We start from the raw sequence: 20,251 nt of genomic DNA on the forward strand, positions 1-20,251 counted from the left end.
AACCTGTAGTCATAATAGCTCAAGACTGGTAAGTCATTTCCCCAACCTCCATTGTGTCGGTGACAACGGCCGAGCAGTCTTTCGTTTTTGTCTCGATTTTGCTATCGCGTATTGTTTTACCTTTTTCGGAAGGTGTAGTGCCGCAGAAGGCTGTGTAGAGTTATCCCCGAGATTGATCTTCATTTTGTTTAGCTATTGTGGCAAATGCCAAGCCGGAGAATCCTTAACGAGAGTGCGAATGAATGAGAAATAGTTCCAACGTGGCGCCGTCAATCCCCATCATGTACTACTCTTTCATTCCATCACCGACGTCATTCCTAATGCCACTAAGTGTTCCGCCATTGCGGTGGACTTAGGCCCCCAAGAAACGATGTATTCTGAAGTATGGTTTCCCAACGGATGATCTTGACTAGACCTGATCAAAGGAGTGTGAGACATTCCTTCGAGCGGTGGCGGAGCAAAAGTTAAGCCTGAAGAGTAAGTACTAGATGGAGTACAACTACTTTCTATCGCGAGATTTTGGAGTATATAGAGCCCTGCAAGGACAGACAAAAATGAGTCGGTTCAACACAGCCATCAACCATTAGGTCTTTTCAGAACTTTATCAACATTCTACTATCTTGTCAACTTGAGTCTGCGTATAGACTCAAGGCTCTATTTCCCAGCAAAAAAGTAACATCAGTCTAAGGGAAAAAAAAAATGGGTTCTGAACTAGTCGGGGGCATTGGGCTGGTGGGCTCCATCCTTGGAATCTGGCAGTTTGCCGCGGACAACATACCAGACGTTGTCAAGTCTAAATCTACTTATCGGATCCAGGTTGGTCTCGATGACACCAAAGGCAGCGGAGACAAGAAGCTTTCGAACGCCGGCGGCAATCTTGTGATGATCAAGACCTACAACAACAATGGTGAACTCATTGGGTCCGGTGGCGGCGGAAAGGTCAAAGACGGCGGTTATGCCGATTTCAGCGCTGAGCAGACAGGGACGCAACAGTCCATCACGACCGAATTCTGTGAGTTTTGAAATCCAGCACTTTGCTCTAGGTTAATAGACTGCTCTGACATACTGGGTATATAGATGCTGGGGACGACGCCATATGCATCGCCTACATTAGCGCCACCATGGATGAAGGAAGCAAGTGGGGTTGGGTTGGGGACTGGGGTTATACATGTGGCCTCAACTGGTTCCCAAGTGGCTACAGAGTGAGTCTGACTTTTGGACACAGAAGTATGAACTGATCTGACTGACCTACTTTCACCGTTCAGCTGCAAAATGAAGGTGGCGATGATGATAAGGTTATGTGTGTTGCCCCATTCCCAGAACACAGAAATGCTTTGCTTAGATAATTGTCCGGCAGATCCCCTCGATGCACTTGGATTGACAAGGACCACACACACGACTTCAAAGCAAGCATTATTGGCATTACATGGCCTGACTTTTACCACAAGTCTGGTGACGACATTCCCAAGGGCAACGGCAAAAGCTCCTGCGGCAAAGGCTTCCGGGCCTGGGCCAACGAGGGAGACAAGCAGATGCTGCCAGCCAAGAAGAAGAAGCGCGGCCCCAGGCTGTCCCAGCGCTCAGACGATCGCCTCGTGATCAGTTCCGGCTTATCACACAACGCGACGGAGGTTTGCGAGTCTGAGACCAGCTGGGGCCCCGACTTTGTCTCCAAGGAGGAAGGCATGCACTGCAACATGGAAACCCATGAGGTCACCCCCTTGTGCGGCAATGGCGTCACCGAAGACTGCTTTGATACCGACGGGAATGGGGGGCCAGCAATGGTACACCGCAACGGGAAACGAAGTCTCACCAATCCATCAAAGGTTATTCGGTGGGAATAGAGAAAATGAGGGAGTTAGAACGGAAGGCTAGGGTCTGACGTGAGTGTCGGGATGATGGCGCTACAAGTTTCATTTCTATGACTGTTCGGGGATTCGCTTCTCTTGTATTCGGGCTTTGGAGGTTCATTTCTTAGGTCTACCTTTTGTGCGCTTGCTTTGTATTCAAATATCTGATTTATCTCACTTTTGTGAACGTGCGCTGGGTAGTTTCTGTCGAGAACTATTAGTTGTGCTACAGAAGTTCTCATACCCTCAGGATGCCTTCCGATGTTGCTTCCTTAGTACTTGCGCCAAGGTTTGTTGGTAAGTCTTCCGAACGATATATTATTACAAGAAAGACAGCTGCAAAGAGTTAAAGGGGTCCTGAAAGTCCCAGTGCCGTAATTCTATGTGACCTCGATTGCTCCAAATGATATGATGAGGTGATTGCTGCGCTGGTGATTCAAGCTGACCCTCAACCTCTACAGAACCTCAAGTGACAACATGAGTCTGCCAGAAGATAGTCGAAAGTGCCCCAAGCTATAGTGGTAAATATTTCATATACACACCAGATATAAGCTATCAAGCTGCATGGGAGATCTGATTGCACCCTTAGACCTCCAATCCATTGTTGTATTTCACTGTTTAATGTATGTGAAACTGCACTTCCAGATTCGGTCTTCCTTCATCATCATATTCTTGCCGAATGTACTCGCCGCTCATAGCGCCGTCAACATACGCCGGCCCTATGAATGTGTAATGCTGTTTCTTCACCTTGCGTAACACAGCGCAGTAGCTGCACCCATGTAGGACGCATATTATGTCATCTTTCTGCATATTCGGTGGACCAACACCAACGCTACCACCGACCGTATCGAAAAGTGTTCGACCGATTAAGGGGCTGAAGAGAAAGGGAAAGTACTTATACCTCATATGTGTCTGTTCATCCACTTGTGAGGAGTTTTTGTACTGGTTGACAGCATCCCATACTTCTCGCGGTGGGTGGGGAACTTTGGTGCCATGGATGGCAGCGCCTCGCCACCTGTCCCCGGAAACTAGGTTCATGAATCGACCCTGGAGGTCCCCGGGTGTCGAATTATTGTGTCGCTTGCTCAAGGCTGCTAAGGCAAAGGCTTCCACCTTCCGTAGATTCGGCATCTCCGGCCAGGGCTGACCAGTTTGCAGTGCAGTGGGGAACTTGTAGGGGCCTCTCAGAAGGTTGGCTCTACCAATTAATCTACCGTTGATATGCAAAATATTGTCGGAAATGGTTGGATTAGGTTGGCTTCCAGCAGACGCGGAATGAATTGTTAGGGATACTCCACGGTTATAGCTGCTTAAGTCGCGCACCCAGGATGGGCAATGGTCGTTACGTGGAAACCCCTTAAATTGGCACAAGATGTCAAGGTTTTTCTCTTTCTTGATGTATTCGAAGATGACCCTCCGGCATAGTTCGTGAAAACTGATCTGGTAATCCACTGGAATTTTGCTGCGGTAGAACTCAGGTGAGATGCCCCTGATGCCGTAAATTCTATCCCTCGGGTCCGTAGACGCTAAGAAGGCCGACTCGGACAATATTTCCAAGAAGGACTTCTCCCCATGTGCTATACTAAGGTTGGTCAGATGTTTCGGGCCGAGAACGCTGTCGCCTTGAGTGTAGATATGGTTGGCGAGATATTCACCCAGGAAATATCGGAATTGCTCGAACGACACGGATCGATGACCGCATCTCATGTAGCATCTGCCGTTTGACCTATAAGCTGATGCCAATTCTTGCACGACCCAAACACGACCCCAGTAGGGCCTGGACCAAAGATACTCAAGCTGAGCAGCAGGTGGGGGTTCATGTTGGCGTGAAACTCCGCTTGCACCTTTGGCATGGCTATTGATATAGTCAATGACCTGGCCACTTCCATCTGCTTCTTCTCCAAGCCAAGCAATTACCTCTGCAGCAACGCTGTAGACTTCTGGCATGTGTTGAACCTGAGAATTCCTTTCGCAAAGGTTTCCCTGATCGATGCATATTGCGTCAACCCACAAGGTGGTATCCGATGACCTGTTGCGCAAGTGAACCAAGGCCGTATGTAAGTGTCTAGTTATGTTGACAGCCCGCCCATTCACGCAAATTGTGATCCTGTCGTCGTAGTCCCCCCACACATATGATAGGGCGATGAACTGGTGGCTGCCGTCCAAGGATGCGTGGAAGAGATCGCACTCAATAGTATCGCCCTCTCCACCGGCTTTCAGCCTGATCAGACGAATCGATGATTCCCACGGCTTCAAAGGGTCAGTGGTCACCGGAAACGGGACTGCCTCATAGAGCTTGCAGAAATCTGTCTTCGTAGCAGAGCAAAGGGTTGCACAGTGACACGATCTTGCCTCGAACGTTTGGTTCTGTTCCGCCTCTCGTTGCCTGTCAGCTCTGCGCTTCAGCTTCATATGCTCCTGATGCCTCCGCTTCCTCGCAACTTGCTGACCCTCTGCCATCGTGGGTTTGGTGCCGCGCGCAGGCGCACCGTCTGCCGCACCGGCTGAAGAGCCTCTATGCGCGCAGGTTTCCGATGCGGCGTCAGAAGTCTCCAGTGGGATGTTTATCAATCGGTGTGCGGGAGGTGTCCACGGCTGCCTGGCCTCGTCACCCCTGCCAGTTCAACGATCTGTGGGGCTTTTTCGTGGGATATAAGCCAAATTATTGGTGTGGGAGCTTGTTCCAGTCAGCAAATGTTGGAAACATAATTTCTCAAGGAGTCCTAGTGACATCGGGGAATATCACAGCAGGGCCAATGGGATACGCATCCCGTAGTTCGCACTTCCTCCTGAAACATGAATCTTCAGCTGCCTACCTCCGGCAGTGCAGCCACTATTGATCTATTGAGCCGTAGCTTACCAAGCTGACATGGAGATTTTCGGTCTAAGCCCAGAGAATGAGGACATGGTGCGTCTGAATGCATGCACTAAGCCTCCTTGTGGTGGGATCTGGCGGCGTGGCTGCAGTGAGATTTGACCAAGCGAGGCTGTGCTGCCAAACAACCAATGCCCGCTAAGGTAGCCAACTAAATTGCCCCGCGCAGTAACCCTGGGAAGAAGCCCAGCTCACCGAGCCAGCTGCATTTATAAATCAGCAATCAACCCCCCAGCCTTCACTCGCATCTGAACCGAACCAAACCAGACTCACAGCTACACTAGGTTTCTCCTTTGCGCTTATACGTCGTCCCACTACGTTAAGTTTCTACGTTGTGGTCAATTGCAATCCTCACATACTCTTATCACGAACCGAGAGAGCCCGCCAGGATGGGCTGGGTATGTCACGTTCCTCACCTGACCCGAGATACAGCCTAGGATCAAATCTAACATGCCTACAGCAACTGCATAAAATAGGGGGTGGTGCTGATGCGGAAGGTGCTGCACAGATGCAGGAGACTCGCCTCGCCACTCAATTCGTGATTTGTCACGGGGCAACTTGACAAGAATGTACGGTCTCAGATGACGCCAAAGCTCCCACCCCGGCCGGCAAGGTCTCTGGACCGGATCAAGTTGTCCGACGGTCGAAATAATTGGTGCAACGATCGAACATGGTGACACACCGGTTCGGACGGTCGCGAGTATCAGAGAGATCTCCGCGGGATCGTGAACGCTGGGCAATCCGTCTTTGACTTAAGACGCGCCCAGTGCCGGTTCGATGCGGGATCCCAACAAATACTCGATTGAACGAGGGGCACGACAAAATTTCAAAGAAAAAAAAAGAAAAAATCTAAAAATATTACCCGAGCACAGCAGTCGCCTCTACGCGGCGCAAGGGACTAGTACTCGGCTCTGGTCGAGTCGAGGAAGCGAAGACCTGCTATAGAAACGATTGGACGACATGGAATGTATGGCTTTGACTACGAGGCACTTGCAGGCGTACATGGCTAGAACGGGCTAAGGTGATTCCGAAGAGGTGCTTCTTGCTTTGAGAAAGTGTGGCCGCACTGCTGTGCCAGCAGGACGTCGGGAGAGCGGTCCAGGCAGTCAAGAAAGACATTCTTAGTTCTACGATTCAATCCTCAAAGTTGCAACACAACATCACTTCTCTGCTTGTAGTTTTCACGAAGTGGGCAGTTTCGTCAAGTGAGCGCAGTAAAGACACCTTGTCAGCTTCACCAGAGCTCGGCTCCAGGGCAATTGGGGGAAGGGTACCAATAAGCACAAATGACGGGCTGATCGTAGCTGATAAGGAAGCCTAGTTATTAGCTGGTGTGCATTGATTATAGCCTTCGTTACGATGGAATCAGCGGGTACGCCTATCACACACGCTACATCCTGACTTGAAAAGTTTCAGCACAACGGCATTCAATTGCGTCTCTAGCACACCACCACGTCGGCTTGGTTGAGTCTGGAAAGACACGAAACATGTTTCAAATTGTTGGGTTGAATTTGCATTTTTCCATACAAAAGGGGCTGAGGCAGTGTCACGTAATCGTGAGCCCTTCGATCTGCTTTACGGGGAGACCAAACTTGCCATCTGGAAACAATATTAGTCCAAGGCCCAAGATCAACGAGACCGACCAACACTAACATTCACTTACAGCACCCTGCCCTAAAAGTCTTGCCTTTTTCTTCTCTCCTGTGTATAATGCGCTGTCCAAGTCCATGATGCCTTCTACTATTCTGTGCGAGGACGCTTGATTTCAGCATCGCCGTCAGCCTCTTTGCCGTTCACACCCTCTCCTTCACCTTCAACCTCATCTCTGCCTCGAACTCGGCCAGCGCCTTCGCCCAATTCGCCGCTGACGCCATCTTCACCAATCCAGTTGCCATCGGCATCGAAATACTCGTGTACATTGTCCGCGGTAATCCATCCCGAGCTGCCTGGCATGGGGGGAGGTAGACCGCCATTCGCCTCGCCCTGGAAAGCGCCGGGCAAACCCTCAAGAGCCTCGCCCTCGAAGATTATGCGGTCTGTACCATCTTCCTCCTCGTCCTCGTCCTCATCCGCGGGATCGGGATGCAAGTTCTGGCAAGCAGAGATCTGGTTGAACAGTGCAGAGGCCCGCTCCGCATTCAGCGGGTCTACCGTCGCAGGCTCCGTCGTGGCAGGGGCGCTGGGCACCAGTGTGAGCTCGATGGGGTCATACGAATCATCGTCGTCGCCTCCATCGGAGAACTCCAGCTGCATGTAGACGCCGATGAACTTGTATATGGGGTCATCAGGGTGCTCTAGATGCTTGAAGTTCTTGACGGCATGTAATGAGATTGCAGGGTACGGAATCTCGATGCCCGTCTCATTCTTGTGAGAGAATATGATGAGTTTGCTGTGCGTGTGATTAGCACACAGCGTGCGATGCGCTGAGTGGGAACGAGGCTGGACTTACTGAGATGCGACGAAGACCTCGACTCTTGCTTCGCGCAGGTGCTTGCCGGTGTTCTCCAACGCAGTGTTTTCCGGCGAGGTTGGCTCTCCAGGCTGGTCGCTGCCCTCCGCGGCGAAGAATTGCAGCTCTGTGGACTGCTCTATCGAGCACCAGGCCTTGACGTTGGCATCGTGAAAGTAGAGAACCGGCTTCTCCCCATAGAAGGTCTCGGGCGTCTGAGCCTGATATTCGCTAAGGGGCTGGAAGTCGTTGTCTGCCGACGGGCAGCTTTTGATGACCGTAGAGAGCATGTCGATATCTCACAAGTGCGCACAGGTCGTCTAGTAATCACCAAGCTTCACGACGGCGAACTTGATTGGGGTCAGGTGGGTGTTTTGGCGGAACGCAGCGAGGCTATTCATTCACTGACACAGCAACAGCCTCGCCAACCCCACGCTGGATCTGCGTACCCAAAAAGTTACCTACCTATCCACAGGCGGCTGTGACCGCGGGGCTCCCTCTTATCGTGATAAGAGGACCCAGACAGCCAGCTGCCCCCGGCCAGAGTCGGTCTGACTGGCACAACGCCCGAGACATCACATCACTGTGTCACCACCACATCAAACTTCTGGGACTTGATTTTGAGTCGCTGAGTCTGTCGTAGGGGCTGTGGAGAGAAATGACCGAAGCTGAATGATAACCTGCCGTCCAAACTTCGAGCCGGCAACATAATGCATAACGATCGTACTGCGCCCTCCGTCTCAACCCACTCCAACCGTACAGCTAACCACGCTCTTACACGACAGGCACCCATCCGCTCCTGGCCCAGGTGCCGCTGACCGTGTCGCCGTTCGTCTCGCTACCGACCGCAGCGACGCTCCCGTACACGTACAAGGCGATGCCGTCGACGCTGCCGCCCTCGAGCACGGGGATCACGGGCACGAGCAACAGCAGCAGCGCCGGCGGCGACGACCCGTCGGCGAAGCCGCGCTACGTCGTCTCGGCCTCGGGCCACGCCGCGCACCCGGACGACATCGTCGCCAGCTGCCGCGCGCTGCAGGGCCACGTGGCCAAGATGCAGGAGGACGCCGAGCGCGAGCTGCGCGAGCTCGACGACCGCATCCGCGCCCGCGAGCTGGCCGAGAAGCGCCGCGTCGCCCCCGGCTGGCTCGACAGCGAGGCCCGCCTGCTGGAGCCCGAGCGCCGGGCCGCGGGCGGCGAGCTGGACGACGAGAACAGCGCCGCCTATGCCGGTGAGTTTAGTGCTGCTGCGGGTACCGGCGTGGCTGGCCAGTTCGCCGAGATGAGCATCGCGGACCGGGAGGGCGCTAGCGAGATGGCCGTCGACCACGGAGCCGAATTGGACCGGGCATTTGGTGCCAGGTGAGGAGAGCACGGCACCAAGGCTCCCCTTTCAGTATATATCGCATAGGACTTGCCTGGTTTGATTTGTCCTAGAGACTTGGGGAACTTGAGGGGTGTTCAGGTGTTAGACGAGTCTCGGTGTTTGGCATCTTGTTGCGTGACATTATATCTCTTGGTCTCACCTGATTAGCCATGGTTGGCGTTCAAGGAATGGCGTTTCTCATCAGATACGATCGGGGGAATTACTCAGGAATGCGCTTTGATTTATGAATTGCTATCCAATCCATCATGCTTCAAATTTGGGTGCTACTTTGTAACGACGCTTCCGGTCGGTGAATATGTTCCATCATGGTGCCACAACATACAGAAGAAGAAGATTATATCCTAAACCCGCAGATCCTAGTTATCCTAGTCGTCGCTGTCACTATTCGTGCTTCTGACCAAATGTTCAGCTTGGCGAAGCTCCATCCGCTCATCAAGTACGCTCGCAGAGTCATCATCGTCGTCGTCGTCCTCGTCGCTCCGCAAGTCATCTTCTGGATCCTGCTCATCCTCCTTAGGGGGCTCGGCTGGCCTTCTCTTCTTCTCAAAGTCCTGCTTGTGGGCCTCCGCCATCTTTCTTCGGATTGTCTCGCCACCGCTCCGCACAACTTCCGACTTCCTCCTGCGACGAAGTCCACCCTCATCCGCTGCTGGTGCAGGAGAGGCCGCATCGGGTTCTGTACCTGTGCGGGCCGCTGCGCCGGCCCTTCCAGGATCGACTGCGCTAGCCGTGGCCTCGGCTGAAGCCCTGCTGGATTGGCTTCGGTCCTCACTAGCCCGCTCAACCAGGGGTTCGAGGTCAAGTTTGTACGGGAGCGGGACATCGCGGCTGGCCTTGTACTGGGCGACGTTGGCGCAGTGCTCGTTTTCCACTCGGATCAGGGCCCACATGCCACGACGAGTCACTTCGGCGAAGGCAATCATGAACGAGGCAATGGTGCTATGCTGCTTGTCAAACGTGAAGATTGCGTAGAATATCCAAGCGAAACGTAGGATGGGGTCAATGACCATGATGACATAGTAAAGCCAGCGACGCTTGAGTGCAAGGATATCTCGGAGGAACCGGTGACGTGAGTCGGGTTGGAGGAGAGAGAAATCCATCAGCAAGTCCCAGATCGAGCAGTAGATTGAGTTGACCACTGAGAACGTGGCGAACAGGGCGAGGGTGGCGTTTGACCCTTCAATGCGGTAAAGGGACAGCGTGACGGCAGCCAGAATCGTCATACAGTACTTGCCGCAGTTGACCAGATGAGGGAAGATGTTTCTCGTATCGAGGTAACGCCGAACACACTGCAACGCGCGCCAGATGGGAGGCAAGGCAGAGAAGAACCCGAGAAGTCGTGAGTGATTCGAGTTGCACTGGTCGGGATAGTTCCAATAGTGGGCATATAGGCAGAAGAAGAGCTCAATATTCTATGACATGATCAGCTAGAGGGCAGGGCTGTTCAAAGGAGCTAGCGCTTACCGACATGGCGTATGTCAAAGAGCAATATATATCACCAAGGAAGAAGTCCCGGAACTCGACAGGATATAGACCGGCAAAGAACAAGCGGTAGTGCGAATATGCAAACCACTTCCGGCTTCGATGCCCCAAGATGGGGAAAGGGAGCAGGATGAGCACCAATGTCAAGAAAATCAGTATGACGGGATAGTACAGGTACATCTCAGGTGTGCCGTATCGAGTAAAGTTGAGCCATATGAACAGTCCGAAGAGAAGCAGACAGAAGCTTGGGAATTGCGAGAGTTGCCTCCAGTCCAGATGATGCCGCGGGTCGAATTCGAAGATGAACGGATAGTTGACTTTGTTCGAGGTCCATAGAAAACAGTCGACGCAGAAAAGGGAGAAGAGAAAGAGCATGAGGAAGTAGCCCCCATAGATTTGCATCAAGTAGCTGGTCTGCTGTCGCACCAGGGGATCTTCGTCGAACAGAAGTTCCGCACCATAAACCATACCCTGAAACGCGAAGACGCTACCCGTGCCGATGAAGAGACCAGTCAGGAACGTGCTCCCGGACTCATCGGTGGGTTTGCGGGTTAAGCGACGAAGCTTTCCAGCAGCGATCTTGTGGTTGCCCTTTTCAAAGTAACGGGCATACAGGTCTTCCACTGCCTTGATATGCCCATCAATGATATCACTGTTGACAAACCAAGCCTTGTTCACCTTCTCGTTCATGTAGCGATAAGGCGGCCGAGCGTTGACAGCTTTATCGTACTTCTTGTTCAGTTTCCTGAACGCTGTACGGTTGAGGAGTGTATAAGACTTCAAGAGCTCAAGGCCTCTGTAGAACTCCTGGAGCGCGAGTTTCAATTTGCGCTTTGCGGTCCTGTAAGGGACTTCGTGATCATGCGGCCGTCTGATATAGTCGCGCCGCTCATCGGACATGGCCCCCAGCACAGGCGTTCTTGCCATCTTAAGCAGCGCCTTTGAGTTGGGTCCAGGTTTGAAGATCTTGGATTTGATCGGGTCAATCCAAGCTTGAGAACCTTCACGGCTGCGGATGAACCCATTGGCATGGTGGTCTTCTTGGTTCTCCCCTTCTTTCCGCCTTCGCGCCTCGGCAAGTTCCTCCGCACGCCTGTTACGCATCTCATGGAGCTGGTCCCTCAGCACACCCAATCGCTGAGCAGACTGCTCTTCTTTCTGCTTGTAGAACGTTTCCACTTTATCGAGCTCCCCATCAAGGAAATCGAAGAACTCTTTCTCCCGTTGACGAACGCTATCTAGAGCTTGCATGCCGTAGTCAGATTTGACGGTGTCTTGCCTCAGAGGAGACTGGCCGTGGGAGAACATGCGGCGCAGTCGGCTTGAAGAGCTGCCGGCTCTCATTGGGCTTGGCCGTGGCAGAGTAGAAGATTGCCCGAGACCCGGCATGGAGGGAGTCATAGACACACTTCGCTGTAAAGCCAGCCTTCCGAGAGACGGATTAAGTTCTGTTGCCGGCGGGGGTAGACCAGGCTCACTCGTATTCGATGGAACGCGAATGGCCGGGTCGGGTAGCTCAAATGTATGCCGACTCCCAGTGGTGGTCAAAGGAGATGGCGCAGGAGGAGTGGGAACGAAACTACCATAATTCCCTCCATTTCCAGGCGATCGAGCTAGAGATTGACGCTCCGGTCTGATGGGCACGGGAATAGTCGCTGCCTCTGTCCTGGGGGTTTGTTGCTCCGCTGTTCTTCCTGAGGCTGTTGTGGTCCGATACCGACCCATTGGGGGAGGGCTGGTGCTCAGCGGATTTGTCCCAGCTGAGCCATCAGAACGAGAGCCTCCATCTTGACGCCTCGTTGTTTGAGGTGTCGTCAGACTAATTGGGGTAGCACGGGGTGGCAGTTCGGGTTTTCTACCCAAGGCAGGCGTCCCGTTTGCCCTAGTTATGGCTCGAGATACAGCTTTGACATATTTCTTTCCTGCCTTGTAATTGAGATACTTGATCTTCCATTCTAAAGAGAATTGTCACGTCAGTGATTGCGCATATAGAGTTTCGGCGTAGGTTTCAACGTCCTTCTCGATTGCACGTGGAACCGAAGGGTACACAGCGCAATCGGCCAGGCGCATGAGAAATGAAGCCCCGAAAGGAGACGAGTTGTCTCAACAGCAGCACGGTAGCAAGAAAAACGAATCATCATCTCACCTGTAATCAATCAGCAAGGCTCCTACCGCGCGCGTGGGCACCCAGTTCTCTGAGCACGGATATCAAACTCACCTGGAACGAGGTCTCGATCCAGCTCCTTCGCGAACTTCATGACGTCAGCTTCATGAGCACAGGAGCCGCCTGAGCCTCGAGTCCAACGTCAAATGCAGAAGAACCCACTGGCCGCCAGACTTGAGAAGCCCTGGAGAGATTCTCCCAATTGAAAAAGACGTGAGGCGCAATCTCGCGCAAGACGCGAAAACCCGTCGATGAGCTACAAATGTTAGCCTTCCCCAGGCTGGGACGCCGAAAATCTCCCCTAACATTAGCGCTCATTGGCCAGGACCGGCCGCCCCATTCGGGCCAGACTGTGACTGCCGCTCGGCCGCTTGCGCGCTACGCGGCACCTCAACCTGTCAGCGCTCGCCTACGAACAGGCTTCGTGCATGTAGCATTTGGACAAGTCGCTTCGAAGACGTTCAATTTTGCAGCCATATCTGCTTTACGTTTACACAACCAATGAGGCACAGGCTTCATATGAGACTACTTCACTAAGCATGACGCCCATTTTTGCATGAGATCAAACCACTAATTCAACAGTCTTGCCGTTCCTCGTCTGCAAGCGTCCGCAAAGTCACGAGGTAACAAACAAACGAGACACATTGCCGATTGCCGGACCGGCACTATGGCACCTATACCTCGGGGCTCCCTTCCGCGGATCATCTTATACCACCAGACCGTCAACGACCCAGAGGGAAAGCCAATCTCGATTTTACCTCTGATCACGCGGTCCGACATCGCTGTGACGCACCTAATCGTTGCGGCAATACATATCAATGAAGACCCCAGTGCGATAACACTCAATGACCACCACCCCTCGGATCCCCGGTTCGCCACGCTGTGGGCAGAACTGCGCATAGCCCAGGCCAGTGGTGTAATGGTGTTGGGAATGCTAGGCGGCGCCGCAAAGGGCTCCTACGCGCGGCTCGACGGAGATGAAGCCACGTTCGAGGAGTACTACGGCCCAGTCCACAACCTCATACGAGAAAGGGGGCTGAACGGCCTTGATCTTGATGTCGAGGAGCACATGTCTCTAGGAGGGGTCATTCGACTGATAGACAGGCTCCGTGCAGATTTCGGTCCTCACTTCCTCATCACCCTGGCGCCGGTCGCCGCTGCGCTCCTGGACCCTCGGCGGAACCTCAGCGGCTTCGACTACGAGGCGCTGGAGGTGATGCGGGGCAAGGAGATCGCGTGGTACAACGCGCAGTTCTACTGCGGCTGGGGCGACGCCAGCAATCCTTTGATGTACGAAATGTGCATTGGTAAGGGATGGAGCCCGGAGAAAGTGGTGATGGGACTTGTCACGACACCGGAGAACGGCCCGGGTTGGGTGCCTTGGCAAATACTCGGCCGGAATCTCACCTTGCTGAAACAACGATTTGCCAACTTTGGCGGTGTCATGGGATGGGAATATTTCAACAGCTCTCCGGGCGGCAAAGAGAAGCCCTGGGAGTGGGCTCAGCGGATGACACAGCTGCTGAGAGACGATGCAAGTTCTGAGGTTCTCCGGGAGATTGATGCCAGCGTTGATAGGCACAATCAGCCAGAAATCACAAAGGCAGAGGCCTTGGCGCTTGAGGCAGACCCGGATGTTAAGTCGTCGGCGCAGGGACCTCCAGTTCCTGCTGAGTTCCAGTATTACTCAGACAGCTCCAGCGGGGAGGAGTGAGAGAATGTGTGGTGTCAGACACCGAGGTGAACGAATCACGGCCAATGATTTTATACGGCATGGAGCATTAGCCTTGCTGACGGGTGCATAATCAGGTGTTAACTCAGCATTCAGCTTTAGGAGCATGAACAACACTTGCAAGGTCCATTAGACCTGAGAAGTGTTGACTATTGTCCGAAAGAGTGGCCAGACAATCAGAGCTTAAAGTTCAAATATCATGTTGTTATGACTGTTCTTCCGTAGCAAACAGAGTATATGAATGATATTCCAGTCATTCCGATTAGCCTGGACTCTGGCAATCTTGCTGAGGTTTGCAAACCGCGCTTGGTTCGTTTCCTAGCGTTAATGCATGAAGTACCCTGAAGGACACCCCCTTTTCTATCATCATCACGGTGCACTTTGGCACTGAACATCGACACTGCAAGTACAGCTTCCACATACATAAGCAAGCATATGCGACGTGCGGTTGTACTGGAGCCCAGTGTGGTTTGGTGTACTGTAGATTCCGTGCAATTGATGCGAAACGTTAATTGTATATGGGCGAGTGTAATTTGATTGGCTTTTTCGCTTCGACTCGTGCCAATATACTGGCCTGTCCTGTTCCACAGTGAAGCTTGTCAATGGCAGACAACTCGCTTCCGATACTAGGGCCCCGCTGCAGATTATTTTGATCAACATCGGAGACCCAGACATAGAGCAGTTGAACGGTTGCTATTGATCAACACAGCACCGGCGACCCGTTGCGAACGGTAAAAATAGCTACGGTGTAGGCATTGCGAAATCAACTGGAGCTTTGGCGGGCCGCAGCCTCGATTCTCAGGGTCTAGAACTTGTTTTGCCCACGGCAATGCTTAAACGCAGCGGAGCTCTCCTTACCATGGTACAACCGAGATGAGGGCTTCAGGCGACGTCCCAGCGACCCGGCACAGCCTCTCGGGTGTCGCTAGCGCCAGGGAAGTATTACCGGATTTTGCGGACAGATGGACCAGCCGCTGAACGAAACATCTCGCGAACCATAAGCAGGTTGGCAGGACCCTACAAATTCCAGCGAAGATTGGTTATCGCAAGCATGTGATGGGGCGGTCGGATTGGTTGGCCGCCATGGCAGGTTAGCACCATTTGGTGGCGTTCTTAAGAAAACGGGACGGGAGCACTTTGCCAGGGGTCAAGCGCCACAAGCCTGTCAAGGCCTTGCAAGGCACAACGATTGAAACAGACCGGACCCGGTTTATTTGGGGGATCATCGTCGGCTCCGTGCTCATCTTGATCAAACACCAGTGTCTGGTCGAGAATTTACTGTGTAATGATACTATATATCACGATGCAGATGTGGTCTCACGAACCCCGTCAAGGACAAACGGGCTTGCTGGCTTGGTGTTTCTCTGGAAGGATTGCGTGACTGCTGACCTGTCAGATTCCAATTTTATGGATACTCTTACACATCTCGATTAACCCCGCAAGCATTGCCGCCGTTTGGGTCCACGGATAGCCTGGAGATATGTACGATTGTGCAGTGGGTCGCATGTTGAGACGACTACCGAACAAGTTGGCACTGGAAGGGTGTTTCGTGAGACCGACCGTCGTTCTGAGAAACCCTGGGCAATCGGGGGTTGGCACCTGCAGTAGCAAGACATTCTCATCACCCACATGCCAGGACGCCGCGCAAAAGTCCGAAATCATCAGAATGTGCCAACAGCGCGTGGTTTAGACAAGTGACGTCAGCCAGGACGGCGATATCGTGTTCGGCTGCGAAGCCTCGTGGGGCGATCGCGGCGTAGCTCAGCTCGTTCTCAGCCCGACCATACCACTTCAGACGTTTCCGCTAACCCGTTTCTCGGCCACAGCTCTCACTCTGGAATTCGGACGATATTCCGTTTCGAAGTAGAGGGCAATTGTCTGCATCCTTGATTTGGGAGGAAAGAAGCATTTTGCCAAGTGTCCAAGCTTGTGTTGCCGATCTTTCGTATTGCGATGCTTGTGGACCGGAACAAGATGCGCTTGGTCCTTGCTCGAGATGCTGTGTCGAGGTCGTTCTGCCGGAACGGGTAGTCCCTCGTGTCCCGAAGGACAGAGAGAAGCAGGGTCCTTGCCAGTAACCCGTCTCAGTCTTCTCTTGTCTGACACGGGCAAACGATCGCAACGACTCATTAGCGTCCAGTGAGCAACTCAATCAGTAGTTCGGTAGTATACAGTGCGCACTCAGCATGGGTGAGACAGTCTTTTGACGTGGACCCTGACCCGCCTCGTGCAGCGGCGACGCAGACGTGGCAGTGGCACCGTGTACATAGTACGGGACCATGATAGGGGTCAACCTCGCATGAGCAATTCGACAGGATCAGGCCTGTAATTGTCTTCACTACTCTACGATAGTAGGCTTGGTAAGTAAGGGACGGCTAGGCGGGAACAGCGAACCGGGTGATGAACACACGATACCCTGGCCCGATCGATAAGACAGACTTGTAAGTTAGGAACTTAGTCGAACCGGTTTCTCGGGTTCGTCAAGGCGTCCAAGTCGATATATATCCCAACACCTCGACAACGGCACATCACATCACCTCGAATTATTCCTAGGGCGTGTCGACTACTACTGGTGAATCTTCCCTTTTCAGGTGGCTGAATGGCTGGCAAGATGATTATTTCAATACGTAGTGGGTGAGATTTTGATACTTGATGGCGCGATCCTCTACACACACGAAGCTAATAGGCTTTGGGGGCTTCGGGGGTGGCATAGGATAACAGGATCGGCCCAGAGTCGAGGGAAGGATCGCTCGTCTGCATGCGCTGACGTTCCCTCATTGCGGTAGGCCAAATAGCAGTAGGAAAAGTGTCCAAAGCAACGCGCGTATTGGATGCCACGTTATAACCTGCTTAGCCTGCCATCTGCCAGCAGCGTCAACGTCAACCGGTGCCTGTCCGAGATCCATGGATGCCCCGTTGGCCACAGTATTCGTTGCAGCGGGGGCAACTCTGACCAGGCACTGTACACCGTCGCACAGTACCCCCGAGCGTCTGGCGATTCATCTTCAATGCTGCTGTGGACGAGCCGTGCTGCGTGGCTTGCATTGGCCTGGCTTGGCGGTCTCCAGGGACTCCACTGCCGAGCGCCCTGGGCTTGCTGGGACCCCCACCCGCAGCGCCTATCAAAAATTTGAGCGAACTGTGGGCCGTCCGGCGCGTCATCTTGGATCGAACGGGGATGGGAGCTCCTGAGTGTTGCATTTGCTGATAATCGACACTGGGAATGCGCAGCCCAGATCTGGAGGATTGATCTCTCTCTCTCTCTCTCTGGTCTCTTTTCGAACAATCGAGACTCTGTCTTCTCCATCTTTCCTCTCCATTGTTTCTAGAACTATTTCTCTGAGCTCTCTCAGGGACTTGTCAGGATTCCCGGGGATCTACACTCGCTTTACATCTTTCGACTGTCGTTTCTTATGTTCCTACCTTGCAGTTTTCTGGTTTACCCTCCTATCGTCTTGAATCAAACAACACCAGCTCCGACCGGGGAATTCTTTCTCACCACGCTGTAGATTACTCCAGGCGAGTGAGCTGCAAGATTCTGCAGGAAGGGAGACACCACAACGAGCATGTCTACACCCGTCCGGACGGGGTCCTTTGAGTCCAACAGGATGACGCAAACAGGCTCGCACGACCCGGAGAAGGATGGTTCGCCCACCCTCACCCATGCCCCGACTGTGTCGGATACTGCAGAGCACATGAACGAAAAGGAGAAGCAGCCCGTCAACTTGCGCTTGAATTTGCAGCGGGACAGCATGGACCGAGCCTCAGACGGGCGATCGGGCCAGTATCTCTCGCCAACTTCAGAAACCCACGACCGCGAACACGCTACTCGTTTGGTTGACGATCTGACGATGCTTCAGGTCCAGCGCATGGTCAGCAACGAGGAAGAGGAGCTTAGGCGATCCGTATCCAAGGTTCGCTCTAGGGGAGAGCACCCGATCCAGGAGGATGTCTTCAACCAGCCCAACCACGGCGTCACGCTGACTCCACCTCGCACTGAGCCGACAAGCAGGCTCAATGCTGCCTTCAAATATCTCAAGAAGATGCCTCGCTTCTTGCGGTATTTCATGTACATGTTGCCCATCACGGCGATCCTGCTGATTCCCATCTTTCTCGGCATCTTCGTGGACTCGCGCCACTCGACTCCAGTCGGCGGAACCGGCGGGCCCCAGCTCTTGTGGTTTGGTATCTGGTTGGAAGTTGTGTGGCTATCCCTCTGGGCCGCCCGCATTGTCACGGCCATCCTTCCATTCATTGCAGGAATTGGTGCTAAGATCGTCGGATCTGGCAACCCGAAGAAATGGAAGTCCATGGGACATTCGCTTGAACTCCCTACTGCTCTGTTCCTGTGGATGCTCGCGGTCCTCATTTCCTTCCTGCCCATCATCAACGAGAGCAGTCACAAGGTCTCCGCCGGAGGTGATGACCCCTTCCCCGACGTTAGCTGGATCAACACCATGCACAACGTGATCATCGCTCTTTTCATCTTGGCGGTGCTGAACTTTGTGGAGAAGATCATCATCCAATGGATTGCGAACGCATTCCATCTGCGTACATACGCCATTAGGATTGAGATGAACAAGCAGAGCATTGCGTATCTTGTGCATTTGTTTGTCCACTCTAGGGATAACCTCGTGCCCGAAGAGTCGGTCAAGAACAGCCCCGGAGGTGGAGTGTCGGGCAACAAGACACCCATGAAGTTATTGCAGACCAACGCGCGCCAGGCTTTCACTAGGGTTGGAGATGTGGCTAACCGAGTCGCTGGTGACTTCACGGGACGTGAGGTCCGACTGAGCAACCACCCTCGCAAGGTTGTGTCGGAGCTGCTGCGCAATACTAGCTCAGCTCAAGTCCTGGCTAGACGTCTTTTCCGCACTTACGCGAAGCCTGGCTCCGATGTCCTGACTCCCGAAGATCTCAGCCCAGCATTTCCTTCGCAGGAAGATGCTGAGAATGCGTTTGGCATCTTCGACCGTGACTTGAACGGCGATGTTTCCATGGAAGAACTGGAGGCATTCTGTGACGAGGTTCATCGTGAAAAGAAGGCTATTGCTGCTTCTGTCAAGGATTTGGACTCTGTGATTCGGAAGCTTGATCATGTCTTCATGGTAGTGGTACTTATTATCACTGTCATTGTCTTCATCTCGATATTGTCGGCTTCAGCGGCTGCAGCTCTCTCGTCTGCTGGAACTGCTGTTTTGGGTAAGTCATTACGATCGCAATCTCTGGCAAAATGAAATATGGGCTAACAGATTACCATAGGTCTTTCATGGTTGCTCCAGGCTACTGCGCAAGAGTTCCTTCAGTCAATCATCTTCGTCTTTGTCAAGCATCCGTTTGACGTTGGTGATCGTATCACAGTATACGGTAATACGGGAGCCTTGGGAACCGGCGACGACTACTATGTCACAGAAATCTCTCTACTCTACACCGAATTTAAGAAGATGGAAGGTCACATTGTTCAGGCACCGAACTCGGTGTTGAACACTCTGTTCATCCTCAATCACCGCCGATCTGGTCAGCTTGCCGATGTATTCGAGCTACGCATGAAGCACGGAACGCCCAAGGAGCACATCGAGGAGCTCCAAGCTAGAATGACTGAGTTTGTTCTCGAAAACCGCCGTGATTTCGTTGGCAAGATCATCACGGAGATGAAGAAGATTGAGGATGCCTACTGCATCACCGTCAACTTCATCTGCTTCCACAAATCTAGTTTCCAGAACGAACTGCTCCGATTGACCCGTCACAACAAGTTCGGTCTTGAGTTGATGACTCAGATGTCCAACATTGGCATCGAGCAACCCCGACGCCAGTACCAGATCTCAGGCCGCGAATTCCCTGTCTACCAAGCCAACATTCAGCCGCCCTCATACGAATCCACTCAACCTACTGTTGACCAGTCCAAGATGACAGCAACCCGCCGGGCACGATCGGATTCGAGAGTGTCGCAGTCCGACGCGGATTTCTACCAAGACGTGTTCATGAGTCGGAAGGCCAACCCCTCATTCATCCGACAGCCAGACATCGCCGAGGAACCGTTCCCGTCCGATCAGGCCATGGCGTCGGGTGCACAACTGGATAGGCAGACAAGTAGAACTTCCGGTAACCAGCGAGCACCAGCCGGTCACCGCCTTTTCGGCCGCTCTATGACACATCGTTCTACCACAGGCCGAAGTGATAGAGATATGGTCTAAGGCATGGCGGCCACCCACGTTCCCTTCACCATTTTTTTGGTTTCTAATGATAATGAAATACATTGCACTGCGGGCAACACATCCACAGCTGGATTGAGAGTTTAGAAGTATTGGGGTC

At 53.0% G+C, this 20,251-nt stretch overlaps 7 protein-coding genes across 7 annotated transcripts; 4 read left to right on the top strand and 3 right to left on the bottom strand.

Annotated features, from left to right (window-relative positions):
* Positions 1–699: 699 nt before the first annotated feature.
* JN550_011613 (uncharacterized protein) lies at positions 700–1,844 on the top strand (the record flags this gene model as incomplete). Its single annotated transcript, XM_049309997.1, has 4 exons — positions 700–1,012; positions 1,078–1,202; positions 1,266–1,300; positions 1,358–1,844. The coding sequence occupies 4 exons, from the start codon at positions 700–702 to the stop codon at positions 1,842–1,844; spliced, it is 960 nt and encodes a 319-aa protein (XP_049166363.1).
* Positions 1,845–2,468: 624 nt separating this feature from the next.
* On the bottom strand, positions 2,469–4,310 carry JN550_011614 (uncharacterized protein; the record flags this gene model as incomplete). Its single annotated transcript, XM_049309998.1, has 1 exon — positions 2,469–4,310. The coding sequence occupies one exon, from the start codon at positions 4,308–4,310 to the stop codon at positions 2,469–2,471; it is 1,842 nt and encodes a 613-aa protein (XP_049166364.1).
* Positions 4,311–6,465: 2,155 nt separating this feature from the next.
* Positions 6,466–7,464, bottom strand: JN550_011615 (uncharacterized protein; the record flags this gene model as incomplete). The annotated part of the gene is made up of 2 exons (XM_049309999.1): positions 6,466–7,114; positions 7,175–7,464. 2 exons carry the CDS (start codon positions 7,462–7,464, stop codon positions 6,466–6,468), a joined length of 939 nt encoding a protein of 312 aa, XP_049166365.1.
* Positions 7,465–7,884: 420 nt separating this feature from the next.
* Positions 7,885–8,540, top strand: JN550_011616 (uncharacterized protein; the record flags this gene model as incomplete). The annotated part of the gene is made up of 2 exons (XM_049310000.1): positions 7,885–7,897; positions 7,960–8,540. 2 exons carry the CDS (start codon positions 7,885–7,887, stop codon positions 8,538–8,540), a joined length of 594 nt encoding a protein of 197 aa, XP_049166366.1.
* Positions 8,541–8,926: 386 nt separating this feature from the next.
* Positions 8,927–12,301, bottom strand: JN550_011617 (uncharacterized protein; the record flags this gene model as incomplete). The annotated part of the gene is made up of 3 exons (XM_049310001.1): positions 8,927–9,973; positions 10,026–11,998; positions 12,262–12,301. The coding sequence occupies 3 exons, from the start codon at positions 12,299–12,301 to the stop codon at positions 8,927–8,929; spliced, it is 3,060 nt and encodes a 1,019-aa protein (XP_049166367.1).
* A 573-nt stretch (positions 12,302–12,874) lies between these two features.
* On the top strand, positions 12,875–13,921 carry JN550_011618 (uncharacterized protein; the record flags this gene model as incomplete). Its single annotated transcript, XM_049310003.1, has 1 exon — positions 12,875–13,921. The coding sequence occupies one exon, from the start codon at positions 12,875–12,877 to the stop codon at positions 13,919–13,921; it is 1,047 nt and encodes a 348-aa protein (XP_049166368.1).
* Positions 13,922–17,505: 3,584 nt separating this feature from the next.
* On the top strand, positions 17,506–20,133 carry JN550_011619 (uncharacterized protein; the record flags this gene model as incomplete). The annotated part of the gene is made up of 2 exons (XM_049310004.1): positions 17,506–19,141; positions 19,202–20,133. The coding sequence occupies 2 exons, from the start codon at positions 17,506–17,508 to the stop codon at positions 20,131–20,133; spliced, it is 2,568 nt and encodes an 855-aa protein (XP_049166369.1).
* Positions 20,134–20,251: the final 118 nt, after the last annotated feature.

The sequence above is a fragment of the Neoarthrinium moseri genome, assembly GCF_022829205.1.
Source record: "Neoarthrinium moseri strain CBS 164.80 chromosome Unknown scaffold71_Wmoseri_CBS_16480, whole genome shotgun sequence".
In the NCBI taxonomy this organism is placed as follows: domain Eukaryota; kingdom Fungi; phylum Ascomycota; class Sordariomycetes; order Amphisphaeriales; family Apiosporaceae; genus Neoarthrinium; species Neoarthrinium moseri.